This window comes from Malaclemys terrapin, chromosome 3 (genome assembly GCF_027887155.1).
Source record: "Malaclemys terrapin pileata isolate rMalTer1 chromosome 3, rMalTer1.hap1, whole genome shotgun sequence".
NCBI lineage: Eukaryota > Metazoa > Chordata > Testudines > Emydidae > Malaclemys > Malaclemys terrapin.
In genome coordinates this window covers 122,093,211-122,114,283 of record NC_071507.1, presented here as the reverse complement: position 1 = coordinate 122,114,283, position 21,073 = coordinate 122,093,211, and the positions used below count along the sequence as shown (strand labels likewise).

General features: G+C 43.0%; 1 protein-coding gene across 1 annotated transcript in view; it reads right to left on the bottom strand.

The window, feature by feature from the left end:
• Window positions 1-7,283: 7,283 nt before the first annotated feature.
• The window catches only part of HDAC2 (histone deacetylase 2), a 48,860-nt gene continuing 35,070 nt past the window's right edge, over window positions 7,284-21,073 (bottom strand). Inside the window, exons 10-14 of the mRNA XM_054022500.1 lie at window positions 14,670-14,778; window positions 13,135-13,265; window positions 11,883-12,038; window positions 7,941-7,998; window positions 7,284-7,667 (exon numbers count right to left, since the gene is read on the bottom strand). Of these exons, the coding sequence (XP_053878475.1) occupies window positions 7,637-7,667; window positions 7,941-7,998; window positions 11,883-12,038; window positions 13,135-13,265; window positions 14,670-14,778 (485 nt within the window). The 3' untranslated portion in view covers window positions 7,284-7,636. The remainder of the gene's footprint in view (window positions 7,668-7,940; window positions 7,999-11,882; window positions 12,039-13,134; window positions 13,266-14,669; window positions 14,779-21,073) is intronic.

The following is a 21,073-nucleotide window of genomic DNA, read 5'->3' as shown; positions in this document are numbered from 1 at the left end:
GGTCACCTGCCCCCTTTGAACCTAGTTTAAAACCTTCTTCACTAGGTTGGTGAGACAGTGCATGAAGATGCCTTTCCCCTTCTTGGTCAGATGGAGCCCATCTCTTCCAAGCAGACCTTGTTCCTGGAACAGCATGCCATGGTCAGCGAAGCCAAAGTCCTCCTCTAGACACCATCTGTGCATCCATGGATTAATTTCCAGGATGCATGTGTTCCTGGCTGGGCCCTTACACTCAATTGGAAGGATGGACGAGAACACAACCTGCCCCCGCAAGCTTTTCACCCTCACTTCCAGAGCATTGTAGTCACTGGTGATCTGCTCAAGCAGTATCATTAGTGCTCAAGTGGATGAATATCATGGAGTAGTCATCAGAGTGACCCATGAGCCTTGGCAACTTTTAACATCTCAGCTGCAGGCTCCAGGAAGCATACCACCCAGAACATCATGTCAAGTTGGTAGATGAATGCCTTCATTCCCCTCAGAAGGGAGTCCTTGACCGCCACCACTACCCTTCACCGCCTCCTCAAGTGTGGTGACAGTGAGCCTCCCAGCCTTATGGCTGGTAGCTCCTCCTTCTCACTTCCTGCAACCAGTGTACAGTGTGCTTGTTCTTGACCTCATGAATGGGGCACCTGGGTGGCGGTGTAGCACTGTCTACTGCCTGAAGTGGTTAGCAACCAATCTTCTCCCTGAAAAGCAGCCAGTTCTCCGTCCTCCTCTGGTACTGCTGTAGTCATCTGTAATCTAGCGTCCTCCTCCCAGATGTTGCTGTGTGTGTCCTGTTGAAGACATCTGCATGCTACACAGATGAGCCACCTCAACCTACAGCTCTTACCTGCTTTCTAAGAGACTCCACTAGCAGACACCTTTCATACTGGGTGGTTGCATGTCCACATTCCCAGCAAGTCATAACCAGTGCCTAAGTGGAAGCCTCCAGGGTCAGGATGCCTGTCTGGTGTGTGGCACTAAAGGCGCAGGGAGCTAGCAGTGTGGTTGGCAATGTGCTGGTTTCCCTCCCATTATGAGTTCCTCCTTGTAGAGTACCTGCAAGTTAAGTAAAGCTAAACACAAAAATCACACCCCCACCAACCTCCATTGTACAATTAAGATTTTTTTGGTTTTGGTCTTCTATTAAAAAAAATCAGGTATTAGCTATCACCAGAAGCAGAATACTGAACTTGATGGGCATTATTTCCCATGTACCATTTAAAATAATTGTTTTTCCTACTGGTGAAGTCGGACTTTTCTTCCTAAATGTGTGCTGTTCTTTCTTGGGCTTAAGTTAGGGTGCTATACGACAGCTAAAGGGGAACTATTTAATTTGTCTGATCATACAAAACAAATGTAAAGCAATGTAAATGCAAAATATTAGCAAGAACACTGGATTCAATTGCTGTGTCATCAGCAGGATCTATCAAAAAAACAGAATATATGCGAGAATTTTACCACTAAATAGAGCTGTGGCAGAAAACTGAACTTCAGAGGGTGTTCAGTTGTAGGATCTGCTGTTTACAGCATAGAAATATTTTATATTTTACAGGCATAACTTAATCTGTCCACATTAATGCCACAAAAAGTTGTGTAGTGCATTTTGCAAAATATTAATCGTCAGCTATAAGAACTGATCAGAACTGAGTTCAATCCTCACAATCAGACTCTCACATTCTTTACTAACAAAGCAGGGTTTAAAATATGCCATCTGAGTTGTACCCTGTTTTCCCGAAAATAAGACAGTGTCTTATATTAATTTTTGCTCCCAAAGATGCACTAGGTCTTATTTTCAGGGGATGTCATTTTTCAGAAATGAAAAATGCCTTATCATCGGTGGATGCCTTATTATCGGGGAGGTCTTATTATCGGGGGGATGCCTTATATTACAACGAGAGGCAAAACTGTAAGTAGGCCTTATTTTCGGAGGATGTCTTATTTTCGGGGAAACAGGGTAGCAGAGAAGCTAAGAGAGAAATCACCATAAGCACGGGCTTGGAGTTAGTGAAAGTATAACATCAGCCAAATTAGTTGTATGGTTTTGGGTTTTTTTTTTTTTTTTTTTTTTTTTAAAGAAATGAAGCTTTTGGGGGGGGGGGATAATTGGTATTTTGTGAAAATATTTTTAGGTATTTTAGGAAAAAACTAATTATTTCTCAGTCAGGTAGAACTAAAAGCCAAATTGAGCAAGTCATGAATTAGGCTGAATCTCTGAAAGCTAAAGGGGTGGGGAAGTTTCTTTCTTCCCTTAGGCATAAACATTAAGAATGAGGTAAAACCTTTGGGCAATGACTTTACAGATGAGACCAGAGAAGCTAGTAAAGCACTAAAATGTATAGTTGGGCAAGCTACAGAAATCTGAGCAAGAGGCAACAGCTTTTAAAAGAAAAAATTCTTCATGTTCACAATGCTTGCAGACTAGAGTAAAATTTCAAACAAATACAGAAGCATTATAGAAGACAAACACAGGACACCACTTACTCATTATATTTAATCTTTAACTTTTCAGACATTAATCTTCACTAGACGAGTATGACTAACAGATGGGAACATTGAGGCAGAAAGATGAAGTAATTTGCTCCAGGCCACGAAAGAAGTCAGTAAGAGCCATGATTAGAATTCAGAATGCCTGCCTTTCATTCATGTGCATAGATCACTAGACCATGCTTCTGAAGACTAGAGATGGGCCCATGATTTTTTCCGTGACTGTGTTTGTGAAACCCATGCTGGCTAAGAGTGGGCCTTTTACAGGCTAGAAGGCAAAAGTTTGTACGTCTGCTTTAGAGCTGGTCCAAACTCAGAATTTCCATTCTGCAAGAAATTAAAAAAAAAAAAAAGTTTTTTGGAACAAAAATAGAATTTTTGAAATTTCCCCGGGAAGGGAAATTTGAAGGAAAAAAAAATTGTTTCAAAATATTTCATTTCAAAAATTAAATTCAACCTGGGATCCAAGCTCATCCATGGTTCCCTGAGCTTTTAGGCTCCCTTCCAGATGGATGGAAGCCTTTGCAGTCCCCAAGGTTTCCACTTCCCTGGCTCCACAGGAAGCTTGGAAGTCCTGAGAACCCCGTGTTGTGTTTGCTTGACTGCCACTGCCGTTGCCTAACTGGTCTGTCTACAGTAATAACCTGTTTTTCCCCCAAGTGGGGACAGTTAATTTAGAACCCAGCAATATATACAAATCATTCTAGTTCTTCCATCTACTGTGTATTCTAATTGTATCTGTGCATATATTGCAACCATTTCACAAATTCAGCACATTTTTACGTCTGGGGTTTATGTGCCCCGTATGTCTACAGTAGGAAGACTGAGTATAGTATCAGTATATGCAAGAATATACTGTTTAGATAGCAACATGGCATGTTGAGGGTTGAGTGATCCTAATAGTATCTTTCAGTGCCAAATAGCTGCATTTTCACATGAGGGAGCTCTAATTGCTCATTTACTCAACATGGTTCTCCAGCAGATACAAGACAGATATATATTATACAGGTGAGCAGAAACGGGTGTTCAGCACAAGACAGCCTATGCTCTCAGGAGAGCTATTTATACATTTATAGCTCTCTTGAACTGCTTCCCGTATTGGATTACTTCCATCTGCAGTTTGTATATTAAAAATAGAATCTCCTTTACTCTCATCCCAAGGAAAAAATGAATGGCATTTGCTGACACTTGGTGAGTTGGTCAACGTATTGCTGTCATTACTTCCAGCAACTTCTGTTATACTAGTGGTGTGACGTTGTGCAGTCTATATGGTTTTATAAAAACTTGATAATAAGTCAATATAATGTAACAGATAGTTTTAGAGAAAATACGGTAATAAGTGAATGTAAGTAACTGGGATATGCCTCATGCAAAAGGTCTCTTGTAAGGTATCATTACAAAGCTTATAATCTACTGAGTGTGATCATCTGATTTGTATAAATGTACCACTCTTGTATCTAAAACTAGAAATATAAAATGTAACTCTGAGGGCCTATTGTAATTGTGTAAAGTGTGGACCATTAATGATGGTTTGAATCTTGATGACTCCCATTGTCTGCAGATGACTGTATTTACCTGTGAGTCTTCCTGTATATGTGTGTGCTGGCAAGTGAGTAATGAAGTCTTGCAGTGACATGTGATCATGTCACCTGAACTGGAATCCATCTTTAACCTGGTGCTTTTCCAGTGAGGGGGGGTGGAAACCCAGAGAGACAAAGAGTTCCCGCCTTATGCAAAAGATATATAAAGGGGGGAAGAGAACAGAGAGGGAGAGGAGCCATCATGAAGAATCCCCTAGCTATCACCTGAGCTGCAACAAGAGCTGCACCAGGGGAAAGAATTGTGCCCAGGCCTGGAAGGTGTCCAGTCTGAGAAAAACTTACTGAAGCATCTCTGAGGGTGAGATTATCTGTATTCAGTTTGATTAGGCATAGATTTGCGCATTTTATTTTATTTTGCTTGTGACTTACTTTGTTCTGTCTGTTACTACTTTGAACCACTTAAATCCTACTGTCTGTATTTAATAAAATCACTTTCTATTTAGTAATTCACTCAGAGTATGTATTAATACCTGGGGGAGCAAACAACTGTGCATCTCTCTCTATCAGTGTTATAGAGGGCGAACAATTTATGAGTTTGCCCTGCATAAACTTTATGCAGGGCAAAACGGATTTATCTGGGTTTAGACCCCATTGGGAGTTGGGCATCTGAGTGCTAAAGACAAGCACGCTACTGCGAGCTGTTTTCAGGTAAACTTGCAGCTTTGGGACAAGTGATTCAGACCCTGGGTCTGTGTCTGGAGCCAGACGGGAGTGTCTGGCTCAGCAAGACAGGGTGCTGGAGTCCTGAGCTGGCAGGGAAAACAGAAGCAGGGGTAGTCTTTGCACATCAGGTGGCAGCTCCCAAGGGGGTTTCTGTGATCCAACCCGTCACAAGTGGGTATAAAAGGTTGGACAGACGAGGAACAAAAACTTTGCACCCTGCAACACACAAAGAATATCATCTCACTCTACACTCTTGGAGCAATTTTGTGTAAGACTACTGTTAGCACTAGACTTCCGAGTACCACAAGTGACTTCCTCTTGGCCAGCATAGCTCCTATCACTGGTGGTACATGAAGATAGATTTGACACACTTTGCAAAAGCAGACCTAATGCTGACCTAGGAGGTAGCATCCTAGATTTTTAATCACTGTCCCTGACTTTTTGGCAATATTACCGCAGTTCACTATTTCTTCCACTGATTGATGCTTTACTTTTGTAGTTAAATGACAGATTGGAAATTTACAGAAAATCTGGCTCCATTGTAATGGCTTTGCTGCCTGTATATTTTAGCAAATACAATTACATTGAACTTCCTCAGTTTCACTAACCAAGTTTATCTGATAAACCTCAGGGGCCAGATCCTCAGCTGGCGTAATTTGTCTTAGCTCCATTAATCATAAGAGGGCTGGTTCTGAGCTGAAGCTGTGATGAATGTGGCCACAGGAAAACCTCTAACTAGAGCCTTACTGAAGTCAGGGGGTAATCCCTGATAAGCTTGTTAGCATGGGTGTAGGTTCTTTATTGTTTTAACATGTTTTCTCTGTACAGCTTTTACTTTAAGAAAAACAGTTCTTTCTAAGCAAGCACATTTAGGTAATTTAACTGTGGCAGTTACACTGTGTACAATCTCTGAGGAGAAAAAGTTAAGCAGACTGTCTAGGCAGTGTGCCTTTGCTGGGGAGATCACAATATAAACAGGGAGCTATGCAACCTGGAAACCTCCCCCCAGGACAGAGAGATGCGGGTATCCACCCAAGAGGTGATGATTGAGGACCTTGGACCCTAGAATGGGTGCCCTTGTTGGACCACAAGGGGGACAACCAGTGCCAAGAACTTGGACAATGGAGTCCCTTTGAAAACAAAGATGAGACCAAACCCATTATACTTATGCCAAGTTTAAGTAAAACAGATTCTAGGAACAAAGTATCAAGTTATCATCTATAGATTAATTTGTCCACTTAATACAAGCATCCTGGTAACATTGTTATAGTATTTTTTTTAAATCACAATAGGTCCAGAAGTTAATAGAAAATAATTGACAAATATCTAGAAATTCACCCTCTTGTAGCTAAATGCAAGAAAGCATTTACAAATACCAGTAAAAACAGTAAATCAGTTTCTCTGAGTTCTCCCATATAACAGCTCATCCTATTTGCTAAACTATACTTACTATACAAATATTTTTTCTGCAGTTTCATCTCCATGTCATCAGGTTAAATTTTGGCCCACTGTGTACAAATGCTCAAAGTGGAATTACTAACCACAGTACTAAGCTGAAGAGTTTTTTAGGAAAATACGGATTAATATGAGCCCTTTTATTATAGTACTCCAGTCTTGGAGACAGCCTCAACCCTTTTACCCTCAAACCTTCAAAAATTCTCAGCTTTCTCGTTAGTGCCAAGGAAAGGAGATAGATTACTTGGTCATATTGTCTTTACTATAAACTTTCTAAAGATGCCATGAATATGAAGAGGGACTAATGCATAATTCTTATTAGTGGAAATCCTTGAACTCTGAATCAACAGGAAAGAGACCACACAGTTTAACTGCACTTTTTTTTTGTACATGAGAGGGAAGAAATGGGGAAAAGGAAAGGAAAGAAAAGAAAAGACCAACACTAATAATGAGTATTTCCTTGCAAGAAAGGATAACGCTACTCTTAGTGAATAAAGTGTCCATACAGTTTCACCACATTTCTCTCAAGTTGGCTGGTATGGAGATTATTCATCTAGAATGAGGAACCTATAAAACAGGATCTCAAATTCAGATGCCAGGGTTGACTAATTGTTCAAAAGGAGGGGGGAGAAGAAAAAAAAAAAAGATTTTGTTCTAAAAAGGGATATGGTTCTTTGCAGCTTGAAGTTCTAAGGGCCAGAATGGATTTTGCAGTACACCCAATCCTATCTCCAGGACTTAGTTGCTGGTTATCAAATTAATCCATAACAGGACAAATACCTTATATACTCTGCTGCTAGAGTATAAGGTATTTGTCCTGTTATACAATCCAACCAGGAGGTTCAGAGTTTTAACCTTCTGCTTCCAAATATGCTCATACATCCAGGCACAATGTCCCCATACAGGAAATAATGGAAAAGTATAAGAGGTACATCAGTCACTGTTTCACAGTCCATGTACTATGAGTCATTACAACGTGCACAGATCAGAGCATGTACATACAGACTGTCCTCTTAAATCCCCCAGCAACTGACTGTATCTTTACTTTAGATGGAAGTGCTTTCTATATAATGCAATGATGGACAAAAGAGAAACAAGTACATTTTTTTTTAATAAAGATATAATTACAAAAAGGTAAAATCAGCTCAGGAAAGGCAAATTACTTTAATAGATCAGTTTAGACATTTAACATAATAACTCACATCCATTTTAAATACTATTACATAAAGCATGGTGAAGAAAGGAATTTCTGCTTCATAATTAGAAAACTCACAATACAACTTGCCAAAAACCAAAACAAAGCCGAATGAAAATAAATACAGTCCATGCCAAATAGTACAAAATGAAATCAACAGTCTCTCTCAGCATGAAAAAACTCTTTTCTTCTTTTAGTATTTTCCCACTCTAGTATTGTGTTCTGTAATTGGTGTGAGGCCATCTTTAATTCAAGGATTGCTGAGCAGTTCTGATTTCGCTCTGTTCAAAGGCAAAAAATGTAAACTATTAAACAGGGCATAATTTCATTTTGAGAGTGTGTCTCAGACTAGCTGTTGATAAAGATACAATTAGAGCTACCCATCACACATTTTAAGCCTTTGAAGTATTTTAGTAACTCCGGACACTGATTTATAACTCACATGGATACATAGCCATCTGTACAGAAGATACGTTAATTGTGGAAAAGCACTGAAAGTTAATGAATGTTCTCCAAAGCACAAACATTTTATAGTTTAATATTGAGGGGTTTACCCTTTGGTGTCTGTCTTTTCAACACTGCTGTCCTTGGATTTATCTTCCTCCTTAACATCTAAAAGCAATTAAGAAGGAAAAACAGTGTCACACATGAATTATTTGAAGACTCCAGAAACACAATCTAAAATAATTTTAAGACTGGGGGTGGGGAGTGAAAGGAATCAGGAACCTAGGCTGCTTATTTGCAAATTATATCTTATTAAATAAACAACATATCATACCTTATGCCATCAGCTACACAGAACTTTTTTCATTCACACTTCATTAGACCTATACAAATTACTGGCTTCAGGATTTGAAACCACAGTGGCAAAGATCTGCATTTAGAACACCACTCCTGGACTGTAAGTTTTGTTTCAGTAGCTATACAAACATGAACTTTAGATTTTATTCGATTTTTTTCTTCAGTGTGATGGAAAAAAAACAGTTGCGAGATGTGTTGCTTAGGTCCATTCCATTCTTGGTGTACGCACGCCCATGTGTGCAGCCGGATATTTTTGCCTTAGTGATACCCGCAGGGCCGGTTGTGGCGCCCTCTGGAGTACCGTGCTCAGGTGCTGCCGGCCCTACGCCCTTTCAGTTCCTTCTTGCCGACAACTCCGACAGAGGGACAGGAGGGCGGGTAATGTTATGGACACGAGGAACACATCCTGAAGAACAACAGTTAACGAAAGGTAGGTAGCCGTTTTTTCTTCGAGTGCTTGCTCATGTCAATTTCATTATAAGTGATTCACCAGCAGAATCAACGTAGGTGGGCTCAGAGTTCACAGTCTTGCAGCACTACTCTGCCAAAGCCAGCATCGTCTTGAGCCTGCTGGGTCAGCACGTAGTGAGACGCGAACGTGTGGACGGACGACCGGGGGAAGACTGATAGATCTCTTGGATCAGCACCTGCGCCAGGAAGGCTGCTGATGATGCCTGCACCCTAGTCGAATGAGCCGTCACGACTGCTGGCAGGGGCACCTTTGCAAGCTCACAGCAGTAGTGGATTGCAGGCTGTGATGCAAGACTAGTCTCTGTGCTGACATCACACAACATTTCATCCTGTCTACAACAGCAATGAACAACTGTGTTGACTTATGGAACGGCTTTGTTCTATCAATGTAGAAGGCCAGAGCCCGTCTGACATCCAGGGTTCGCAGCCTGCATTCCTCATCTGTCACATGAGGCTTTGGGCAAAGGACTGGTAAGTAAATGTCTTGACCAATGTGGAACTGGGAAATGATCTTAGGCAGAAAGGCGGGTGCGGACACAGCTGGACCTTGTCCTTATTGAAGACTGTATAGGGCGGCTCCAACATGAGCACCCTGATTTCAGACACCCTACGAGCCCAAGTTATAGCAACCAAGAAGGAAACCTTCCAGAGAGAACCAGGAGGGAGCAGGAAGCCAAGGGTTCGAAGGGGGGACCCTTGAGCCACAACAGCACAAGATTCAGGTCCCAAGGGTGAACTGGATCCTGGACATGCGGGTAAAGGTGCTCCAGGCCTTTCAGGAACCATGCCGTCATGGGATGGGCGAAAATCGACCGGCCTTGAAATGGAGGGTGGAATGCCGAAACGGCCGCCAGATGTACCTTGATCGAAGAGAGTGACAGGCCCTGGAGCTTAAGGTGTAGTAAATAGTCCAGGATGTCCTGCAGCGGGGCCTCTTCCGCACGAATGTGTCAGTCTGAGGCCCAACACATGAACCGCTTCCACTTTGCCACATAGGTAGCCCTGGTGGAAGGTTTTCTGCTGGACACTAGCGGAGCACTCCTGTTTGTCCAAGCAGCAGCCAAGCTGTCAAGTGCAGCGATGACAGGTTTGGGTGCAGCAGGTTGCCGTAGTTCTGGGACAGCAGATCCGGCCGAAGAGGTAGCTGCAACGGGATGGCTGCCGAAAGGCTCAGCAGCATACTGAATCAGTGTTGACGGGGCCACGCTGGGGCTATGAGGATAACAGATGCTTTGTCTTGCTTCACCTTTAGCAGCATCTTGTGGATCAAGGTACCAGCGGGAAGGCATACATCAGCGCTCCTGACCATGGGATCAGGAAGGCGTTGGACAGGGAGCCCTTGTCCCTGTTCTGCAGAGAACAGAACACGTGGCACTTTCTGTTCTGCCTAGATGCAAACAGATCAACCTGGGGTGTCCCCCATCTGTGGAAGATTAGGCTGACCACCTCCGGATGAAGCGACTATTCAAGGTGAGATGAGAAGGTCCTGCTGAGACGATCTGCCAGGACAATCCTGGTTCCAGGCAGGTGGGTGGCTACCAGATGAACGCCATGCCACACACAAAAGTCCCAGAGGCTGAGCGCCTCCCGACAAAGGGCCGAAGATCTGCCGCCGCCCTGCCTGTTCAAGTACTACATCGCGGCTGTATTGTCCGTCGGAACCTGCACCACCTTTCAGGTGGGGCAAGCAGCCTGGCAGGCCAGGCGAACCACTCTGAGCTCCCTTGATATGAAGGGCTAGATCGTTTTGTAGCCACCGGCCCTGGGTGCTGAGCTTGCCCAAGTGGGCTCCCCAGCCCAGGTCCGAAGTGTCCGAGACCAGGGGAGGGAGACAGGGTCACGAAGGGAACCCCCTCCAGCACTGACTCGGGATCCAGCCACTGGTCCAAGGATGAGAGGACGTGGCTTAGTACTGTGATCACTCAGTCCAGGGCATGCCTGCTGGGGATATAGACTGAGGCCAGCCATGCCTGCAGAGGCCGCAGATGAAGTCGGGCATGACTGACCAGGTATGTGCACGCGGCCATGTGGCCCATCAGTCGCAGGCATGCGTGGGCCATGGTGAGCGGATGGCTCTTTATGTGGGTGATCAAGTCCGACATGGCCTGAAAATGTGCTTCTGGAAGGAAGGCCCTGGCCTGTGTGGAGTCAAGAACCACTCTGATAAACTCTATGCGTTGAACTGGCGTTAATGTGCACTTCTCTGTTTATTAACAGGCCCAGATCGTTGCAGATGGACCACATCAGATTGAGGCTCCTCTGGAGACCTGCCCTTGATGAGCCAGTCATCGGTACACGGGAAGATCTGGACCCCTCGACGTCTCAGGAAAGCTGCTATGGTGCCACGCATTTCATGAACACGCTGGGAGCTGAGGACAGTCCAAAGGTTAGCAGCGTGAACCAGAAGTGGTGCCCGGCCACTATGAAATGCAGGAAATGCCTGTGCCCCGGGAATATGGAGACATGAAAATAAGCATCCTTTAAGTCGAGAGCGGCATACCAGTCCCCTGGATCCAGGGAAGGAACGATGGAGGCCAGGGAGATCATGCAGAACCTCAACTTCTTGAAGACTTGTTGAGGCAATGCAGGTCCAGGATGGGTCTGAATCTTCTTCCTTCCATGTCCCGAGGAACCTCCTCCACAGCCCCCAAGCCCAGGAGCTACTCAACCTCCTGAATCAGGAGTTGTTTGTGAGAAGGGTCCCTGAAGCGGGACGGGAAGGTGGAGAGATGGGAAGGAGAGACGGCCAAGAATTATAGGGTCTAGCCCCAAGCTACTATGTCCAGTGGTCCGATGTAACCTGCGACCAGGCCAAGCTGTAGGGAGAGAGGTCGTTGAGGAAAAGGTGGGTAGGATCCGTTTGACTGACTGGGGTGTCGCTCTTGCTAAGCAAGAAAGGCGATCTGACTGACCACCCTGGGCGGTAAGAAGGAACTGAGAGGGCGCAGGGCCGGCGGAGCCTGATTTAGAGGGCACCACAGCCAGCCCTATGGGTACCGCTAAGACAAAAATCTCTGACAGCCGCACACATGGATGTGTGCACACCTAGAATGGAATCGACATGAGCAAACACTCGAAGAAGAACAAACGTTTCAACAGCACATTAACTCTCTGTGCTAATGGTTGTAAGGTATCTCACTGCTAACAAAATTCACTTTAAGAAAGGTGCAATCCTATAATGAGTTAATGGGAGAACACAGTCATATACGAAATTACGCTCTTACCAGTTTTTTTGTCCTCTGTCTCTTTCTTGTCTTCTTCTATTCTGGCTTTCTTTGCTCCTTTCTTATGATCCGCAACGTTTCGTCGTCCACCCTCACCTTCATCCTCAGAATCAGAGAATTCTTCATCACAGGCTATTCGCTTATCAGATGCTCGAACTAGTATTTAAAAAGAGACTAAAGGAACTCAGTTTTACTGCAATAGGTCTTTCAAAAAGGAATTACAGTGAAACTGGTTTTGAGCAACTGGTTAGGAGACCAACAGCAATTTGTCCTCTAATCAGGGGAAACAGAACTATGCCCAAAACATTTGAGGAGACTCTGGGGTTACTTCTTAAAACATAATTATAAAGAAATGTTACAAAGACAAGTTAAAATCCAGTTATTTGGTATTGCTTAGTAAGGACCGAACAAATTCTGAAGCAAGGTGATTAACTGCAGCAGGGAAAAGTGTTCTGATTACAACAGTTAGGCAACAGATTAAGATGCCAAGAAGAAGCTGTGCAGCTACCACTACTGATATCATGGAAGGTTAAATGACGCAGTTGTCTCTTAGGTATGGTTTAGAAATAATAAATATCAGTCCTTACAATCATATGAGCCATACAACTTAAACCTTATAATAAAAAACAAGTTAAACCTGTTGTGATTAATTAAGGAAGTGCTCTGGCCACCCATCTCATATCTACCAAGTATCCAAGAATTTTTTAGATTTTTGAAAAATGATCTCTCATTTCACTGCAGGAGCTATATTGATTCACTTAATAATAATGTTTCTGAAAGGACATGGCATTCAAATTTTTAAGAGGCTGTAACCCATGTTTCCTTTGGGTTTGCTGTTGTTCTGGGGAGACTTCTGGGGCCAGATGTCCCAGCCTGGCCAAACTGTTCTTGTGGCAAATTTAGAATAAAAGGGAGCCTCCTCGATGCTCCAGATTGTTGATCCAGCTAGAAGTCAGGTTAGCCTAGGCTCTGGCATACATCAGAACAGCCTATTGAGCTCAACTTGTAACCAGTTACCTATAGGCCCAAAGGGTCATATGTCAGCATCTGGGGATTGCCAGACAATAGAAACACGCTGTTCTGGACATGTCCTCCCCATTCAGCTACCGGAAGGAAATCTCTATGGGCTGGATCTTTCAACTGGAGTGGCAGAAAACAGCTAACCAGAGGTGAGGATCTGGCCCATTATGTTTAACGTGGCCTTATTCTGGGGGCATATTCTAACATAACACCTGAAGATAACATTTCCTACTAGAAATGCGTTTGTCTGGATCTTCTCCATCTTCATCTCCACTGTCTTCATGAACAGCATCCTCAGGAATGGCTTGCATCTGTACTCCAGGTGCATGAGGCAACATACGCAAGTTCTCAAATAAACGCTGTCTGCAAGTGAAGTAGCCGATGGAAAAGTTGTTAAATATAGGGAGAGATGTAGCTTTTCCTGCTGTTTCTGGATATTTAATCATAAATGCAACAATTTTAAAGTTGACATTTTTCTATAATTCTTCTGGTTAAACCAGTTCTATTGTGGAAAGAGTGAGGTTTCTCTTTTAAGAGGGGAGCAAGGCTCCATTTATAACAGGCTGGCCAGAAAAGTGGTAAATTCATACCATACTGTTTACTCATTGCAACAAAGGATGTTTTACACAAAAGTTTAATTCTTGAAACTATGGCCACCACCAGACAGATTTCAGATGTTAACATTCCGCTACATCATAACACCACCTGCTCTGTGGAGGGGTCATAAGAAACATGTTCTCATGTTCACAGTTATTAGTTTGTCCCAACAACGTACACAAAAAGTTTAGCTCAACTACCTTTCAAGAAGGAAAACCAACACTTACTGATTTCTTATACAGAATGGAGGTGACTTTTTCATTCTTACAGATATTTAAATTGTTTTGCCATTATCGTTGAATTAAGAACAAAACATTAATGACTCATAAATCCTTACACATAACATGAATTATTTGAATGTCACAAAAAGACACTTCTGCAGGTTTGTTACTCAGAATAAAATGCTGGATGTTTCCTATGAATACAAACATAAGCCCTTTAACACTGACCTAAGGTGCTTTACAACTACTTTTAACATCCCATTTGCAGACCATGGCTAGACTTAAAATTACAAATACGTTTTAGAATAATATTTGAAAATATTTCTCTTCCTATTCTATGATTAATTCAGTGTTCTGGGTTTCTTCTGCTAGAATGGACATTACAAATTCCTAAAGCAGTTCTACTTTACTCTGCTTACACTTGTTTGGCGTCATAGAAACAGAACCCTGAATTCACGTCACGGCAGTTAAGCTTTTCCTACATTTTTATACCTTTCATAGCAAATCTTCCCTCTAAGTTCAAGCATGAAAGGCCTCATGTTAATGGAAATAAAACAGCTCTGCACCAGAAGTGGAGAGCAATAGGATTTGAATGCAGTTCTCAGCAGTGTCTGCAACTCATGTTTCATGCTGGCACAAGTCTTGTCAAAAACAATCAAGACTAATGGTACTTACTCTTTAAAATCAAAATCTTATTGATAAAGACTACTCACTACTTTGCCTTTAAACTGAATCTATGCTTCAAAAAGAAGGCAAAGCAAATCTATTTCCCCCTAAGTAATTAAAACCACCATCACTGCAAACACTGTGATCCTAAAACAGTACACTATATAAATAAAAGGAGATAAAGATGAGGTTTGATTAGGTAGGAAATTTATAAAGTATTTTCACCAACAAAAGACTATGATGTTCAGAGTTTCCATTCTCAAGGTAGGGAACAACTACTTACTTGATCTTCTCCATATACTCTGGTGTGTTCTGGTTTGTCATATTTGATGGACTAATATGCAGTTTGAAGTCTGGTCCGAAATACTCAAAGTAGTCATTGTATGGCAACTCTATTTAAAAAATAAAATAAAATAAAAAAAATAAAAAAGATTTCAGCCACCTAAAAAGCTCGTTTTTAGACAGCTTTTTATACAACTCATAGGCTGCACAACAGGTCAAACATACTGGCAAACTTCATATATTGGATGAATATACAACTTAGAACGCTTTTAAGTATAGTAGAAAACCACTATATAGTGTTTTCCCGTCAAGTTGCTCAACAAAGACGACGGATGAACTAAAGTCTGCTGGTGGAGAATCCGAGATTGAATCTGCATCCCAGGCATAAGAAACACTGATGTCTGGGTAATGAGACTCAGCAGAGAATGATTTCAATCCGAGTGAATGCAGTATAGGAAATCTCCATGGACAAAATGAGATTTGATTTCTTTAGCCGTAAGATAGGAAACAAATATTAGAACATTGCAACATGAGGTAATATTTTACAGAAAAAATGCTTAAAATTCCCATTGTTGGGAGGAAAGAGGTGATTAACTGAGGTCAACTTCCCATTAGTCATCTTCACTATAGTTAAAGTCAAAGTCAAAGGCGAACTGTCAGGCTGGAGGGAGGTTACCAGTGGAGTTCCTCAGGGATTGGTTTTGGGACCAATCTTATTTAATCTTTTTATTACTGACCTTAGCACAAGAAGTGGGAATGTGCTAATAAAGTTTGTGGATGACACAATGCTGGGAGGTATTGCCAATACAGAGAAGGACCGGGATATCATACAGGAAGATCTGGAAAACCTTGTAAACTGGAGTAATAGTAATAGGATGAAATTTAATAGTGAAAAGTGCAAGGTCATGCATTTAGAGATTAATAACAAGAATTTTTGTTATAAGTTGGGGACGTATCAGTTGGAAGTAACAGAGGTGGAGAAGGACCTCAGAGTATTGGTTGATCACAGGATGATTATGAGCCACCAATGTGATATGGCCGTGAAAAAAAGCTAATGCGGTCTTGGGATGCATCAGGCGAGGTATTTCCAGTAGAGATAAGGAGATGTTATACAAGGCACTGGTGAGACCTCATCTGGAATACTGTGTGCAGTTCTGGTCTCTCATGTTTAAGAAGGATTAATTCAAACTGGAACTGGTACAGAGAAGGGCTACTAGTATGATCCGAGGAATGGAAAACCTGTCTTATGAAAGGAGACTCAAAGAGCTTGGCTTGTTTAGCCTAGCCAAAAGAAGACTGAGGGGAGATATGATTGCTCTCTATAAATGTATCAGAGGAATAAATACCAGAGAAGGAGAGGAATTATTTAAGCTCAGTACCAATGTGGACACAAGAACAAATGGATATAAACTGACCATCAGGAAGTTTAGACTTGAAATTAGATGAAAGTTTCTAACCATCAGAGGAGTGAAGTTCTGGAACAGCCTTCCAAGGGGAGCAATGGGGGCAAAAGACATATCTGACTTCAAGACTCAGCTTGATAAGTTTATGGAGGGGATGGTATGATGGGATAGACTAATTTTGGCAATTAATTGGCCTTTGACTATTAACGGTAAATATGCCCAATGGCCTGTGATGGGATGTTAGATGGGGTGGGATCTGAGTTACTACAGAGAATTTTTTCCTGGGTGTCTGGCTGTTGAGTCTTGCCCACATGCTCAGGGTTTAGCTGATGGCCATATTTGGGATCGGGAAGGAATTTTTCTCCGGGGACACTGGCAGAGGCCCTGGGGGTTTTTCGCCTTCCTCTGCAGCGTGGGGCACGGGTCACTTGCTGGTGGATTCTCTGCACCTTGAAGTCTTTAAGCCATGATTCGAGGACTTCAATAGCTCAGACATAGGTTAGCGGTTTGATACAAGAGTGGGTGGGTGAGATTCTTTGGCCTGTGTTGTGCAGGAGGTCAGACTAGACGATCATAATGGTCCCTTCTGACCTTAAAGTCTATGATTCTATATCAGAGAGTGCTCTCAACCAAGCACATAGCAGAGATTTTTCTGCTCATAAGATCACAACTTGATTAACATGGGTATCAACCCACAGCATCAGTAACAGGGAATGGTTTACTGTGAAAACTAAAAGGTCTCCTGATGGGTAATTTAATTCATATTCTTGAGAACTTATTGCCCAGGCGCCTCCATAGAAGCAGGTGAAGTCTTGAATACCAAGAAAGTACGATGCATTCTATTTGCTGTGTACAATGGTCACATTTTCTTGTATTAACTACGTTAAGTACATAAGAGACCTATTTAGGAATGAAGCAGTATGCTATCTCCCAATGCCCTTGATTGCTTCATGAGAATCAAATCCTTGGGACCGATTCTTGGAAGAAAGCTCTGGGTAAAGAACCCCTCAGATTGATTCCAGGCATCAGGCTAGCAGCAGGAGCTACTGAAATAAGTGGGCCAGCAGATTTAGCCACAAGGCTCAGAAGGGGGAGAGGGAAATATCTGCTCTTTGGGGGGTTGGGTCCAGTGTAAACATGTGTACAGCAGAGGTCAACTGCTGTACACAACTGTTGCAGGTTAACTTCAGTTGTTACAGAAGTTGGGTGCTTCTGGTAGAGGTAGTCTCAGTTACCAGGCATAGGTTTAGGTTTGGGATACAGAAGATAATCAGATAATGACTCCTACCCCATTGCATGGAGTGTGCATTAATGTGGGGGAGTGGGGACATTAAAAATACAACCTCCTCCCAAAACCCCGACAGAGAATGTAAATTCATCAGATAGGAACAGCATCCAGAGGTATCCAGGTGGCCTCAGGACATTGAGGATTCCACAGTAATTAGTTCAGAGTCTGATTATGCAGGAGTGTTGGAACCCATGGGAGTTCATCAGCTCTACACTATTAAAGAAAAGATATTGAGAGGTGAATATACTGACACATCACTGCTACAGGGAAGCTCTGACAGAAAGTAAGTAGGGACAGGACAAGCATGGCACTGAGAAATCTGAATGGCCAAGGGAATGCTAGTACCTGGGAAAATTGGGAAGTTGCTTTTTTAAAAATCTGTGCAGGTGTTATTTAGGAGACATATCTGGAAAAAGCCTACTGTTATTCAAATATATGGACTTAATCTGAAAGGCATTTAATATATTTGGGGGTATAGCTTGTTTTAACTGGGATGAGCAGCTTGGACTGAGGGCTGCAATGCAGACAGGAATCTGGTTGGACATACCACATCATACACTGTGGTTAGAGGGGATGACACCACAGAGGACAGGGGTTCAAACTGACAGTGGCCTATTTAGTCCTCTGAAAGCCCAGAGACCCCAGCCTTGTAATAACATTTGCCGGGCATTTAATGAAAACAGTTGTTTTCTGAACATCTGCAAATTTAGACATGCTTGCAAGATGTGCTTCAGGCCCCCAAGGCCTGCAACTGGTACAAGTTACAGGGAAATCCCCAGTATGGCAAAAGACTGGGGGTAAGTTGGGCTCGCCTTACGTACCTCCGGGTCCAGGAACAGAGGGCAAAGTGATGGACCAGGAAAAGAGAGCAGAGCAGATGACAGTGGGGTGTTGGAAAAAGCTTGGTTTTCAGTTAGGCTTGAATCATTAAGGGTACTCTCCTTGGGGATTACCCTAACAGGACAGATGGAAGAGTATTTGCTGTTTAATATTCCATATATGGGCTAAGAAGTCATGTAATGTCCAAAAATTTGAAGTCCACAGATGAGTTGGGTCACATTATAAAGAAAAAGACCACAAAGCAAATAAGTTCTAATAGAGTTGCAGGGCCATTCATTCATTCATCTGAGAAACCCTTACGGTCTTCCCCTGGGCTTGGTTCCCAAGAAGATACTTAGAGAATATCACTTGATTCATCACCTGTCACATCCATAGGGTAGTTCAGTTAATGAAGTGACAGATTATGTTCAGTACACTATTTCCCTTATGATGAGGCTGTGCACATGGTTAGGACTTGTGGCACAGGAGTTGCTGTCAGCAAACTGACATCAAGTCACCTTTTCTATTGCTACTAGTTATAATGGGAAAAATGCACCTTTTGGATTTTGCTCTGAGTAAGTTTTATTTTGGTAAGTAGCTCCCTATGGGATGTTCCATGCTTGGCATTTAAAAAATTTCAGCACAATATTGGAATGGGTGATTGCACGGGAGCCTGATTTACAGCATGTGATATACTACTTAGATAACTTTTTGTTTGCAGGCAGGGCAAATTCTGATTGTGCACTAGCCTGCTGGCCACATTCTAGACCCTGGCTAATAAACCGAGGGTACCTCTGGAGCTGAAAAAAGAGGGACCCCTCTACTAAGCTGACCCACCTGGGGCCTGAGTTAGATATGTGGACTATGGTATATGCAGACTCACCTAAGATAAGTGGAGGGAACTTCTGGGATTGATTGTTAAGGCAAGAATAGCCAGGAAGGTTACACTGTGGGAGCTGCAATCTGTTAATGGGCATCTTAATTCTGCATGCTGAGCGGTGGCCTCAGGGCAGGCATTTTGCATCTGTCAGCGGACCCCATAAGAATATCAAAAGCTAACAGTTTTATAAGAGTTAATAAAATGATGGAGTATTTAGGTGTGCGGGAAAAGCTTGAGTAATTTTAACAGAGTGTCTCTTTGGAGGGAGGAATGGATAATAGGGGCAGATTTAAAGGTTCACTCAGATGCACCGGGAGGAATAGACTTCGGGGTATTTTACCAACGCAGGTGCTGTGCCCACAAACATCCCCCCAGTTGGACACAAACTGGAATAGTAAACGATACAACATTCCTTGAATTCTTTCCCATTTCAGTGGCAGTGCTCTTTGGGGAATGGATTTTACAAACTGTTTCTCCAAAAGTGGAGCGGCAACATGGCAGAGGTACATAGCAAACACCAGTCCCCTACATCGTCCAGGGTTACGAGTCTAAAGGTTTATACTAGTGCTTAAATTCTAACATGCTGCAAAACACGTACCTGAGATTGACAATGGTATAGCAGACTCGCTGTCCTAACTTTCGGACCTGCCACTGGGAGCCCACAAGGTACCTGCGCAGATGCTGGTAGCACTCTGGTACTGTGGTGTATGATACTCTTGGGGTGTACGAAGATCGGTAGCGCAACGAACATTTAGGGCTTTATGACAGGTGTTTTAGCAGTTTTGTGCAATTTCAGAGGAGGGAGGGCCTGTCTAGGATATGGCACATTCTAGAGGACCAGATACTTCAGTACATGGGGTCATTGGCAACCTGTGGTTTGACATCATCTACCATCTCCAGTCACCTCTCAGGCCTTATATTTGCCAGTAGGATTAGGGATTACCCAAATCTTTGTGATGGATTCTGATTTCAGAGGTTTTTAATGGGGTGGTCTCAAGACATCACTATTCAGACACTTAAGAGATTTGGGGCAAGTTCTCAACAAAATATGCAAAAATGGACAGGAGGTGGCCTTGTTCAAGGCTGAATTCCTAGTGGTGGGTTGTTGTTTTTTGAGCTTTTAGTGAGAAAATGAGTGCCTGAGTCAGTGAGGGATACTACACGAAGGATTTTGAATGAAAGGATTTACAGGAGGAGGTGTGAAAGGTCATTCAAACCTTGAGGATGTCAAAAACAGATCTGAGCAGGCAAGGAGAATCCATAATGCTACAGAAGGGCAGTGAGGCAAAGATTTGCCTAGTAGAAGCACTGAAGGAACTGTATAGCAATGAGACCAGTTGGAGACAGGCTCCTCTTTATTCATGGGGATGGACGGCCCCGCATAACATACCAATTTGTTATAGTTTTAAGAAATGGGCTTACGAAGTTGGGGCTACTGCTTGTAACGAAAGCACATGTGCTGTGTAATGTGAACAGCAAAATTTAACGTGAAAGAGTATACCCATTGTTCTCTAAAATGTGTCTTTTTTAACCACCTCTCCCTTCTCCACCAGCTGCAAATGTTTCTCCTTCACAGAAGCTAGTGAAGATTAGAAGGAGAAAACAGAGGACTTGGGATGATATGTTCTCGGAGCTCCAGATGTCCTCCCACACTGACAGAGCACAGCAGAATGCGTAGAGGCAGTCAATGTCAGAGTGCAAAAAAGCACAATCTGAACGAGAAGAGAGAAGAGGTGGCGGGCTGAATCGCAGGCTGAAGAGAGCAAGTGGCGGGCTGAAGAGGATAGGTGGCGTCAGCTTGCTGACAGAAGGCAAGAGTCGATGCTCCGGCTGCTGGAGCATCAAACTGATATGCTCCAGCGTATGGCTGAGCTGCAGGAAAGGCAGCAGGAGCAGAGACCGCCGCTACAGCCCCTGTATAATGAACAGCCCTCCTCCCCAAGTTCCATAGCCTCCTCACCCAGACACCCAAGAACATGGTGGGGGGGCCTCCGGCCACCCAGTCACTCCACCCC